A 13,778-nucleotide genomic window follows, 5' to 3' on the forward strand; every position below is an offset into this window, starting at 1 on the left:
CTCAGTTTTGTAATCATAACAACTAATTAACTTAGTAGTAATTTACGGTAAAGAACTTTGTGTAAGGACATGTGATTATTTTGAAACGGAATTTTTATAATACTTTCGTTGTGGAATTCGTATTTAAATTAAATGAATGGGGACTAAAAGAACGCAGCTACCCTTTCGACCTTTGATCGAGCTTCCCTGTATTTAAGTATGCGGACTGCAAAAAAACTGAAGAATTCCTTGCATTATCGAATTTTCTCCTCCGGGCCCAGACGTGACACGGTGGGCCGATGCAGGGCGCCGGCGCCTTCGTCCCCCCCCTGCCTCACCGCCCCCCGCCGCCAACGCTCAACCCTCAACCCTCCACCCTCTAACCAACCATCATTACCCTCAGTAGCCGCTCGAACTCCGAGCTGACACCACGCGCTTCGAATGAACCATCCATCGGACATTTGTTTACGCGTATTTAGATTTTCGGTTTTCCAAAACACACCGTTTGATTTTTCCGACTCATCCGGCGGAAAACGAGGCACACGCGCCGTATAAATCATTGTGTTCTCGTGGATTCTCGGTTTTATCGTGTTGTGGAGATGCCATCGATAGATTATAAATTAGAGTGAGAAACTGGGTGTCGATGGATATTAGCGGAAGAGGAATTTCCTTCGGTCGGTAGTCAAATGAGACGGAAGACAGCTCACGGATGATCGAGTGGAGAAAATAAGGTAATCTCCAGCCAATTAGGGAATTCCACGACTCTTGAATTGATTATACCGTGACCGTGGCAGAATTCATATAACTCCTCTCGTGTCAGTTTTGAAGTGTTTATACTTCAGGAAGAACATTGTATACATATATAAATCAAAAAGAAGTCATTTTTATGTTGGTTCCAGTAAGTAAATAAGAACTTATGAGACTGCATTATTTAATCAAAATAAGTTAAAAACAAAGTTACCTTTTGACATGGATTTATTATATAAACAAACAGAAAAAACAGTTCCCGTTAATTTGACTGAGTTTACATCATGGAAATAATAGTTTAAATAAATTGTTGATTCGGTTTCGGATTGGAAAATTTTCTCGAGTGAAATGAAAGTTAAAACTTTCGGAGGTAGCGTAGAAGATTTGTGCCAGATTATGATGTGATTGAGTAAAGCGAGGAAGTCGCAGAAGGACGATGACTTCACGTCTGTGGGTCCTGTGGGTCGGAGGCTTGGTGCTGGGGCTCGCCTCGCCTTGTCCACCGCCCTGCTCCTGCCCGCCTGCCGCTCTCAGCCTCACCTGCAAGGGCTGCCCCACGGACTACCTCACAGTGGCCCCCCACACGCTCAGCCTCGCCGTATCTGGCTGCAAGGACATCCTTTACCTGCTGCGCCTGCATCGCCCTTTACCTCCCGACAAACAAGGACTCAAGTTTGCTCTACAGAAGCTACAAATCACCGACAGTTTCATTGAAAAGATACCAGAAAGCTACGTGAACGATGACTACGCCATACAGTCGCTAGTGATGTCGAACAACTCCATAGAAACATTAGACGATGGGCTCGCAGCGGGGAATTTATCGTACTTAGATTTATCGCAAAACCGTTTGAGTTATATAAACAACAGGACGTTCGACCGAATGAACAATATCGTGTTCCTTGATCTGGGATCTAATAGAATAGAAAACATGTCGGTCTACGCCTTTGTTGGACTGAGTAAGCTCGTGCATCTAGATCTTTCGAGGAACAATCTCACATATTTAATGGACGCAATTTTTCTCCCGCTGGTGTCACTGCAGCAATTGAATCTAAGCTCTAACAGATTAGAAGCTCTCTCCGAAAAGTGTTTTGGGAGCCTTCTTCTGCTCCAGCAATTAGATATATCGTACAACCAGCTGACGAGCGTCGCTCCTGGAACCCTCCAGTTCTTGCCCAACCTGGCGAAGCTACTGCTCGCGGACAACCCGCAGCTCCGGCCAGACGCTCAGATATTCGTGGGCACCGGACGAAGGTTGCAACAAGTGGACGCTTCGCGCACCGGCCTGAGGAGGGTTCCCGAGGCACTCACCCACTCCGTACGCTACCTCAGCCTCGCAGGAAACCGCATATCCACCTTGCGCTGTGGCGACCTCGACGGATATCCTCTGCTGCACATGTTAGACTTCGCGGACAATATCATCGAGAACGTAGAAGACGACGCCCTCGGACGACTGGAAATGATATCTCGTTTGTATTTAAATAGAAATAAATTACGCTTTGTGCCAAAAATGTTACCCGACAAGTTATCATACCTGTCACTCGATACAAATTTGATAGAAAACTTGACAATTGCCGATTTCGCTACTTTGGGCAGTTTGAAAATACTTTTGCTTTCAAACAACATGATAACTTACATTCAAGAAAACTCGTTCGTCCAAATGATTTCTCTCGAAGTTTTGGATGTTTCGAACAATCCTCTGAAAGCTTTGACACCAAACACTTTCGGCGGACCTGTAGCCTTAAAGGACTTTAGAATAGCGTTCGTCGCTATAGCTCCTCCAGCGAAGGACATCTCTTTCCCAGTGCCGTCACCGGAAGGCATCGAGAGCTTGCACTTGCAGCACAGCCCGGGGCTCACAAACGAGCTAATGGCGGACACCGCAGCGCTGGCGGCCATGTCGCGATTGCAATACTTGGACATGAGTTTTTCCAATATTTCTAATATCCGGTCTGATCTCTTACATTTTTTGCCGCAGTTGAAAATATTAAAACTCGACGGGAATACTATAAACTGCACAGAAATGAACTGGCTAGCAGAATGGATGAGAGATAATTTAGACGATCAATTAAAGCTAACGAAGTGCTTTTCCCCGCCTTCGTGGGCAGGTAGATTTATAGTTGATCTTCCACCGGTGATTAAAAATGAAACAAAATATGAATTAACGACGTCGATTCCTCTAAACTACAAAATTACTCAGTCAACTCCGAATCTGGAATACATAAAAAATACAAAACAAACAATGAATGTAACAAGTACCACGAAGATACTAACGCATTTGAATATCCCTGAAAATAACACACAGATTAATCATGTAGAAAACAAGATGGATGATAAAATAAACGCTACGATTAAACCAATTCCGAGTAGGGTCCTGATGTCTCCAGAGCCAGACTTATCCGTCAGCCAATTGGAAAGGAATGATCACATCAAGAGTTTACTTGATTTTGAGCATAATGAACAACATCACATGATTTTTAACATACCGAAGAAGTCGAACACGCAAAAACAAACACCTTTAGAGAAAGAAAAGACTTTCAAACCTAGGTTGACGATATCGGAAAAAAAGATTCCAAAGTTATTGAATACTGACATAACGAATGGACGTATTACATCAGACGTCAAAGATAACAGATCAAAGAAAATAAATAAATTTATATCTGTTAAGAATCCAACCATAAAACTATCTGGCAAAAGTAAACTAATTGAAATATTTTCCCAACTGTCACAAAGTCAGAACAATAGTATAGACGGGAACAAACAGCCAAAAGCAGATACAAAGCACGAAAGTGTTTATCTGTGTATAACAACCGGAAATTCAAATGGCACGGAAAACAAAACAAAATGTTCACAACATCCGGAAATAGCGTCGGTGCCTTCTGAGAATAAGAATATTAAAACTGAGAGATTTATTTATCGGAAAAATGAAAACGACAAGTCGAGCATTAACGCAAAACCGAAGAAATCCAAATTCGTGTCGAGACCAAACGAGCAATTCAACGCGACTCAAATGTTTGGCGCGAAAGACACGGGAGCGAATGAAACTGCGATTAAAACTCGACAACTCGCCAACCAAACTCGAGTAATTGAATCACCGGACCCGCTCACTCCGGAACATGGCAATTTATATCAACACAATTTACACGACCCGACGCTTCTGGATACCACGTCAAATGACGAAACATCAGCTCGGAAAATAGTCGCAGCGGAGACAAAGCAGGCTAATTTGGAAGTGAAAACTTCTAATTCCAGCGAGTTAAACACCAACAACAGGGAAACTAAGAGAAATGGAGCAAGCATCAATACAAAGATCAAAGAATTATACGAGAAAGATAAGGTGATTTATGAATCTAAGTTTGAAGAGCAGGGGGGTGAGAACGCGTCTGAATTTCAGACCTCGAGGTTTAGGGCTGAGGCAAGTGGCGGTCAGCCTGGGTTAGGGCTGAGTGCTCTGGTAGGGGTGTGCGGGGCCGCGTGCGCCGCGCTGGCGGGGGCCTGCCTCGTGAGGCGCCGCCCCCGCACGCTCCGGCGACAAATCACGCATCCTGAGATGATGGAGGTGCAGACCATCACAGCGGTCGGCGAGCTCTGGTGACATCTAAGAACGGGGGAGCACGTGGCCGATATCGAGTACGACTCCCTCACATAACGAGCATGTAAGTTAAATCTCTACATATTTATATCGAAGTTGTTTTTATAAAATTGTCCAATGTTGAATACTGGTTAAAGTCCTCACTTTACACCTAAGGGGGTAGCTTTACCTCATTCCAAAAACCCATTTTTTTCTATTTTAAAACATTTGGAAAATTACTGAGGGGTTTTCAATTACATTACATTATGTTGTATTTGTAGTTACATTATTTATCACTGGAACTTATAAAAATGTAATGGAATTTTCACCAATGCCATTTCTTTCACTGCAATTACCACTTAACGGAAATTATTTTTAAGCTATTTACAAACAAATTTTTGCATACTACGTTGCTTACTTGCCACCTCTGACTTTGCCCCTTGGGGAGTAGCACCTTAAGGGGCAAAGGACACTTTTACGGTGCTACGGAATATCAAAAGCTCTGAAGTATGGCGAAAAATGTTTGTAGAACATCCTAAATAAAATTCATTATTAGTTTTGGCACCCGGCATCACTTTGTACACAAAAAAAAGTTGTTGAGAAAAAAGTAGAATTTCCCTTGTTTTTTTTCAGTGCCCAGAATCTCACGCAAAACTGAAAAAACCCAGACAAAAGCATCATATGAATAGTGCCACAAAGGAAGAACAACAATGAACTCTCGAATAAAAAAACATTTATAGCGTTTGTGAATATGTGTAAAACCAAATAAATCAACTAACATAGCGTGTACATTTTGAAAGGCATGGTAAAATCGCAAGTTATATTTTTTACGAAATGGTTAATTTGTAGCCTGTAAATAACTATCGAATAAGGAATGTGTAAATTACTTAAAATTAATATGATCCAATTTGTATGACCTAATTCTGTTACCAAACAATTTGTTAATTGGAATTGTTTCTAAGAGAGAGATAATTATTATTTTGATTGACTGGAAAATTGTTTAAACTAAGACAACCATGCGTAAAATCAACACCGATCAAATACGAAAATAAAACAATAAAGATTTAAAAAATACAATCAAATTAAATGTACATTAATGAATAATTTGTAAAACTAATAGAAAAAACAATACAATACATTATGTTTAGGTTACTTAATTTAATTATCAGTAAAATATTTAGAAAGATCCATATAATAAAATCGTGAAATGCGCAATAATGTGATTTAAAAGGACTTTTTTTTTCAATAAATAAAAAACATACATTTCTATTAAAGTGTAAAATTAACGAGTGAAAACTATGTTTCTTTTTTGTAAAAAGTTTTTCTTTGTGTAAATAAAATCTTTTGAAGGATCGAGTGGTCCTGTAAAATAATAACTGTAGAAGTGATTAATAAATATATATTTATATGAAAATAATATGTTGTATCTATAATTACGAAATTGCCAAATAAAGTGTATGATTTTGATTGAAATAGAAAAACGTATTTCATTGAAATCCCTAAAACCATTCAAGAGCAAAAAACACACTACGTGAGATGAAACCTGCTGAAACTGAAATACACTGGGTAAATACATAAAGGCACAGACTGAAGAAACCCGAAAGACCTTATTGCATTCTAAATATTTAACAATATAAGGGGTATGAAATGGAATTGAAAATCAAGTGAATGGTTAGAAACTTTACAATAATACAGGGTGTCCGGGGGTAAAGTGCGCTAACTTCGGAGGTGATTCTACGTGATTTTAGAATTAAAAAAGATAAATAACTTATTTCTAAATTCTTATGTTTTAAGGTAGTTTTTGGGTAAAAAAGATGAATTATTTGTATGGGATAGTAAATTTTCTTCAATGAGAAAATCAACATTTGAATTATGAAAAAAATTATTTATCTTTTTTACTTCTAACATCATGTAGAATCGCCTCCCACACTCCCGGACACACTGTATATTAAAATTTTAGCAGAACAAGGCATGACCGAAATACGACAAATATATTGAAATTTTAGGAGAACAAGGCACGACCGAAACATGTCAAATATATTCAATTTTAGAAGAACAAGGGACGATTGAAACATCTCTAAATAGTATAAAATAAAGTCGCTATCCGCGTCTGTGAGCTTAGTTCTTCTAAAATACGCAATGGATTTAAATAATAGAGTTTTTCACTATCATTTATTTCTTCTGGAAGGTTTATAAATATATTACATATTTTATTTATAGAAAGTAGAGAAAAGTCATGTTTTGAAATCAAATTCACAAAGTTTCATGATTTTTTTCAAATTGCGGCTGGTACGTTTGGTTTCAAAGACTTTTGGTTTCAGAAGTGTATATTTGAATTATTCTGTGGTGAACTTCTATGTTTAAAAAAAAAGCTTGATATTTTCTCTTTCTAACACCGTTTAGTTCATATTTCTCACTATGACGGTAAGGGAGACACAACGATTTCCATGAGACCATCTGAACTGTTCCGAAAAGCGAACAATCGTCTCTACGGGTGATAAATAGCTGATTGTTAACAAAATTGGCTGGAGGAGTTAAACGGTGAAATGCGGTTCGAATTTTAGTAAAAACCACACAGGAAGAAAGTTAAAAACTAGGGATGGCATTACTTTTCACTTGAAAGCATTTATACTATTGTTTTTTTTAAATAATAATAAATCACTCATGATTTTTCATGCCACGTGTTTTTGACGCGTTTCGCCGAAGCAGACTCTGTTGAAGAAAAAGATACAGCAATGTTATGCGTTAGTAAAGGGTTTTGTAGAAAATTACTTTAGAGGTCATAATCGCACAGCATTGGCTTGTCGGATAGAACATTGTTATTTCAAAAGGGTCGATACGCCATGTTGATATAATTCCGCCAGTTGCCCCAGTCATAATTACACCAATAAATAAAATAAACATTAAAACAGATGTTTACTATATAATGTACGTCGCCCGGCTTGTAAAATATTATTATATAAATAAGATGTTGATTATATCCTTTGTTACTACAATTCACAACATAGTGTAGTAACAAAGTAAGTTTAAGTAGCGCCATCTATTGCTAATTTATCTAACACTTGTTCTGCGAGGAATTAGCGTGTCAATTTAACCCCTCCCCCACTGCACCCAACGCTTCCGTCTTTGAAGTTGGCGAAAAATGTTTCTATGATCACCTCCTCTCCCTCCTTTTCTCTGTTTCACAAATGCATTACCCCTACTTGCATCTAGCATGTTCCAAACTTGTTATCCAACTTCAAAACTTATATTCGACAAAAAGTTAATTTTTAATCAAATAAAATTACCACGCTGCGGGGGAAACTTTTCAAAAACCCTCCGATTTAAATTCAGTAACGTTTAAACTTGTCTTACACCAAGTAGGCGAAAGCAGGACAAAATGCTTATTTCTATGCGATGGTTTTTCAAATACATAAAATATATATATATACACAAGCAACATTACAATTCTAAATACGTGGTGTCGCATCAACAATAATTGCACGACCTATAGCAAACTATCTAAACTATCTACCCCAGGATTTGCAAGATTTATTCATGAGTGTTTTGTACTGGCTTGGTACACAAGGATGCTAATGAAGTGACGTACTTGCGATATGAACGAGTAGAAGAGATGAAAGGGAATGCTGAAACTTATCATAGGCTGCACTCTTGGGAACTAACGAGTATCATAGAGAAGCTCTGCTATCGACGACTGATGAGAATGTGATTGCATGACGACAGGTGCATTTCATAATGTATTTATTAGTTGTCTGTGCAAAATCACGGCATGTTGGCTAACTCGCATGGTTCCATTTTTTAAAAATCACCTACAAAACTAAATATATTTTAAGCAGGTACCTACTTAATCGCTTATTTGGGTTTGAAAAATTGTTTTTAATTTGGTGATTTCTTCTATACATCTTTTGGTTATAATTCATCTGTTGGTTATAATTTTGTTAACGTTCTCACGGACTGACTACTCACAAAGGAAAAATATGTTATAACTTACTGGCGCAGAACAGTGTGAAAAAACTTAAAAAAACAATTTCTATTATTTCTCAAGAATCGAACCCCGATCAACCGCATGGTAGGCAACTATATTACACTTCCCATATTTAAGGAATGGCGGCATAAATTCAGTATATTTACGGTAAATAAGAATTATCTATGTATTTTTGAATGTCAGAATATTACATACTCATATCACAGTTACGCATACAACCTAAATTGTATTGTTTAATAATTAATTTTTATACGCTCAAATGGGATTTTACCAAAGTTCTATGAGCTGCGCTTTAACGTAATATTTGGGTATATACCTATTATTATAACAGCGAAAAAAGAGTAATTGTTTAAGAATTAATAAACAAAGAAAGTACCTCAGTAACAATTTACCTAATACATGAATATTTATTGAAGAGATTTGATATATTATTATAGCCTACGTTCCGTGCAGTTAAATACATCCGCTACCTCTGCGCTATACAGGATGTATCGGCACTAACCCGACAAACTTTAACCAGCTATTCCTTAGCACATTTGGAGTAAAAAATGTTATGGGCACTTTGCTGTCCGGTAGCATTTTTTTTTCAATTAAAAACAAAAAAATTTAAAATTTCCACACTACATCACTGTCATTGGCATTGCGTTTCGTGTTCAACAGCTGTTATAAGCAAGTATGTCAAAAAGCGTCTTCGCTCTTTCGCACACACTAAATAATAATAGTTAAAAATGCGACGAATGGTGCCGTGCCATTTCGTTGTGACTGTAGAAGTGCGCCAATATAGGTACACACGTGCATTATTCAACGGAATTCGAATAAAATATTTGCCAGATGGGTTTTCAAACTTTGACATAGGATAAAACAGTGGTGACATGTGGTGAAAATATGAATATTACATTTTTTATTAAAAAAAACGTTACCGGACAGCAAAGTGCACATAAGATTTTTTACTCCAAATATGCTTGAAGGAATAGCTGGTTAAAGTTTGTCGGGTACGTGCCGATACACCCTGTATATATGCAAATATAAAAAAAAAAAATAATAAAAAAAAAAAAATAAAATAAAAAAAGTAGGGATAATCAGTCAGCAAAAATTAAAATATTACATCAAATAGTACGCAATTATCACTCATCACGATGAATATCAGGATGTTTATAGCATCTCTAAGATTGAAAATTATTATGAAGATGAGAATGAAAATTGATGACTGCCAAAATCCACATAAAATAACTTATGCAAATTTCAGCTCACCGTCCGAGAGTTTTTACTGCTTCAAAAAACATACTTCTTCTTCAAAATTAAAATGTATATTCTAGGGTGACCGGATAAATCATCAAAATGATAATTCATCACATCTTCAAAAAGTTATATAAAGTCATGGAAAGTGATGAAACAAAAACTTTTTTAACTGGGTTAAGTAGGTTAGGTTAGGTTAGGTTTAAATTTTTAAAAATTTCATCGTTATTAATGACTTTATATCACTTTTTAAAAGTGTGTTGAATAGTCACTGTGTTGAGTTATCATGGAACCTTATTCTAGATATTGTACTGTCTGCATACTTTGCAACGGAGCAACCTTCCACATCGCAACCGACGCTTTTGGATGCAAAGCACCATCGAATATCTATGAGGCGGCAGCTTTCCGAGTAAAACCATTTAGTTTCAGCTATTTTTCCTACACGAAAAACAAACGAAAAAAAAGTAGATAAATCTGCCGGGATTGCAGAAATAGTAAGAGATGGTGGGTGTAGCGGCGTTCCGGCCATTGAAGCTCGATGTTCTGGGCATCACTCTTGGCACTTTGAGCTTCAAACCGGATTGAGTTGAAGATACGATCTACACTTCAATCAACCAGGAGGACGGGAACTGCCGCCCTCGCTCATATAATATTAAAGCTCCCTCCAGCCCGAGAATGCAATGTTTGTACGGCGGTGCAGCCGTCTCCATGAACAGTTATGATTCTTGCAAATATTTGCGCGCTCGTATGGTACTACCCACGCTGTGTTAAATGAAAAATCCCCCCCCTCGAATCAAATTTATGCAGTCAAATTAAGTTAAGTGTTCGCTCGAACGTAGTTAAATCGAGTATGGGTACGATATTAAAAAAGCTTGTATCGCGTTTAGCGAGTAAATATTACGTTTTAATTTGAGTCACTTAATTACACCGTTTTAATTCTCTTAAGGGTAAAATAATGTATGTGTGTATAATGTATGAACGCATAGGCGTTACGTTTACCCTTAAATAAAAACAATAGATTAAATTGGGTGTTTTAAACTCTCAAAATTATATTCAACGACTATCAAATCGACTATCGGTGTAAATTTGACATTTGAACGGTCCCCATTAAACGATGAAAAACACAGGTAACTCATAGCGTGGCGAACGATATAGAACCTTATAATTAAAAAATGTTTATTTTAAGTATTAAAACACCGATTACGTTATTACCGTCATGCTTAGCAATTATTTACAATACGATCAAATGCTGAAACGGCCCAGAATCGTAAATAAGAACGTACGTTATAATCTACGAGTTCATATATGGCGTCAATTTAATTATTTTATGTGGATACACTTTTCCAAGTTATACTTTAAAATATTTAGACAAATTATTTGTATGCGCCCGTACATATGCAATTTGAATACATAGTCTTGTCCGTATAAAAACTCAATTCTTTCAAGAAATACAGTATTGGATTGAATCACCTTTACAATATTCAAAACACAATAAAAAAAATTACTGAAAACCTAAACTAAATAAAAAAAACGTAAATAAATAAAAGAAAAACATAAACAAAAATTTTAAAAATAAAATAAAAATCTAAGAAACTAAACAAATAATACCTCATCCCATACACACAAGAAATTGCTTATTATGGGAGAACATTGAAAAATAATAAATATTAATCATATCATTATTTTTTTTTTCTTATCACTAGTGAAATATATATATATGTATATCACAAAAAAAAGTATATATTGTATTTGAATGCCTTTCTAGAAATAATTGAGCTTTTATACGGACAAAACTGTTTATTCATATTGGGTATGTACAAGCGCAAACAAATAATTCGTATTAATATTTTAAAGCATAACTGGCAAGAAAAGTAATTTCTTAAAAAAAAATTACACCATCTATGAACAAGTAGATTATAACTTACCCTTAACGGTGACCATTCAAATGTTCGAAAACTAAAATGACACTAATAGTCGTTTTTATGGCCAGAAAACATGATGTAATTTTACACCTAACTTTTTAAATGAAACTATCTACCGCAAAAAAGTTCCACATGACCGAAGCTATATTGAGGCATTTATGGTATTGCTACAGAAAGCTTTGTGTAAACCTCGGACAGGGTGCTTAATGGGCAATTACTTAACACGTAATTTTGTGGTTAATTTGAATTAAGAATGATTGTAACTTACAGTTATTGCAGTTGTTGAAGAAAAATGTTTTCAGACTCAAAATGTCGCTTACCTGTAACAAACAAAAAATTAGATTAGCATAATCGTCAAGAATATGCTCGTAAATAGTTTTTTAAATTGTTATTTGATAATAATATACAAGTGGCGAAGGGAAGGAGAAAGGCAATTTCAGGCTGTTCAGATCTGGTCACTAAAAATAGCTGAAGCCATATTCACATTTTATCTATTCTAATTTCTCTTACCAGGGTGATAACTACTCAGTTGTTGAAAAACTGTTAGAAGACGTAACATGAATATAATAAATCAATTGGCTATCAACTTCTTAAACGATTTTTACTTACATTATAGCATTATTACTTACATTATGGCTTATTTGTTATGTTTTAACTAAATTTATTTCTTTAATTTTTCTCATCAAAATTTAATACTGCACTATGTATATGAAAAAAAAATATTAAACACACTATTTTCGGTTGTCGGTGCATGAGTGCATGCGTGAAGTAATTTGAAATTATATCCTGCGTAGTGCGTAAAATTATTCAAGTTCAGTGAACTTTTACTTTTCTCAATTGGAACTGTTTAGTATAAATCATATAAGACAAGCGATAAAGTAGGTACTGAAAAAATTATGTTATTATTCGATAGTTCGTTATTTGAAATAACAGATGTCTTAATTTTTCATGTTTACGAACGTAATTTTTTCCTTTGAAAGAGGCATTTATAAACACTTTCAGCATCACAAATCCTACAAATAAGTATTATATCCCGTATACTGTAGCGGGTCTATATTCAAACTTTAATTTGTGCTTCATACTTTAACATGCTGTTTTTTGGATTAAAAAAATAATGTTGTCATTCTACGAAACTACCAATAAAATTCCATGTCCATATAACTTAAGTGTGAAATAATTGCTACCTACAAAAACAACGTAGTTCCCTTTGAGTTTATGCTATTACAAAACGGTGCTTTGTGAAAAATTATCCAATAATGTTCGAAGTGTTTTTGTATCGAGTTTGTTAAATTCCGATTTAATCTGTCATTATAGCCAGGTTTAAATACATTACTTAAACAACATAAAAAAAGATTGCTGGTGAAATAAAATAATCAATTTGTGTACACTGCCAGAAACATAGACATAGAAGAGCTAATCGGGGAAAAGGGAACAAATCAAATTGCACGGAGCGCGGGAGGCGGCGTGATCGTCTAATAATATTCATATAAATGAATCTGACAGTATACAGGCCACTCTTGATAGTAATATCACCATTCGGTCCTCGAAACCAAATTCTGCTTACGAGTTACTAGTCCTTTTTACAATGGCGCGCATATCAAGGGCTGAGAAAAAAACTTATATACTGGCTTGTTTCTAAAATGTAATGTTTTGTTTAACTATTTAGTTAGACACATTTACAAATGTCTTATAATTTACCCATCTCACTCAACGTTAGAAGCGTCGCTATGCGAGGCGATTCCTTTGCAAACGAAAATTAAGATCTTGCGCAGAAAAGTCCAAGAATAGACAAACCTTCGTCTCACTTTAGCAAGCTTTTCTTTTCTGCGCATGATCTGGTTATTTCAATGTGCGCTAATCGGTGGACAATGTACGACTAATGTGATAGTTTATTCAAAGCAGTCTCGAGCACTCCTGATGCATGTAGTTTACCTCCAGTTGGTCGAAATGAAAACACAGATTTCATGTTACCGCAAGTCTAACAATTTGATTGTCTGTGGCCAGAAATTTAGAAATTAGCGCCTACCATTTAATCTTTTATGTGAATGTAAAGTTTATCAGGTTAGGAATATTAATACATCGGGTTACATTTACAGGTTACCATTTTATCAAGTTATGTATACTTCTACCAGAGTCTCAAAATTCTTACACTGAGAGCAATTCAGGGACTTATTGTACCTATGCATACAAATAAATATGGACAAAGAACCTTAAACTATATGATTCCCAGTTTTAATATGTTACCTGCTGAAATTAAAAACTGTGCCCAAAACAAACAATTGGTGAACTTACTGAAAGAATTAATTTGTAATAGCTTACAATGATATATTCCTTGATACGC

At 35.9% G+C, this 13,778-nt stretch overlaps 2 protein-coding genes across 3 annotated transcripts in view; one reads left to right on the plus strand and one right to left on the minus strand.

Moving 5' to 3' along the window:
* Positions 1-13,778, minus strand: part of timeout (circadian regulator timeout) — a 471,418-nt gene that overhangs the window by 323,000 nt on the left and 134,640 nt on the right. The window lies entirely within an intron of this gene.
* LOC149422998 (uncharacterized) overlaps positions 404-13,778 on the plus strand; it is a 136,138-nt gene continuing 122,763 nt past the window's right edge. The window contains exons 1-2 of one of the 2 annotated variants that reach the window (XM_089632411.1): positions 404-4,379; positions 4,928-5,519. In XM_089632411.1, the coding sequence (XP_089488537.1) occupies positions 1,163-4,318 (3,156 nt within the window). In that variant the 5' untranslated portion in view covers positions 404-1,162 and the 3' untranslated portion in view covers positions 4,319-4,379; positions 4,928-5,519. Of the gene's footprint in view, positions 4,380-4,927; positions 5,520-13,778 lie in introns of those variants that run through there. The other variant, XM_089632413.1, reaches the window with a different exon arrangement.

Source organism: Hesperophylax consimilis, chromosome 6 (assembly GCF_061612785.1).
Source record: "Hesperophylax consimilis isolate HC1 chromosome 6, BYU_Hcon_1.0, whole genome shotgun sequence".
Lineage (NCBI taxonomy): Eukaryota > Metazoa > Arthropoda > Insecta > Trichoptera > Limnephilidae > Hesperophylax > Hesperophylax consimilis.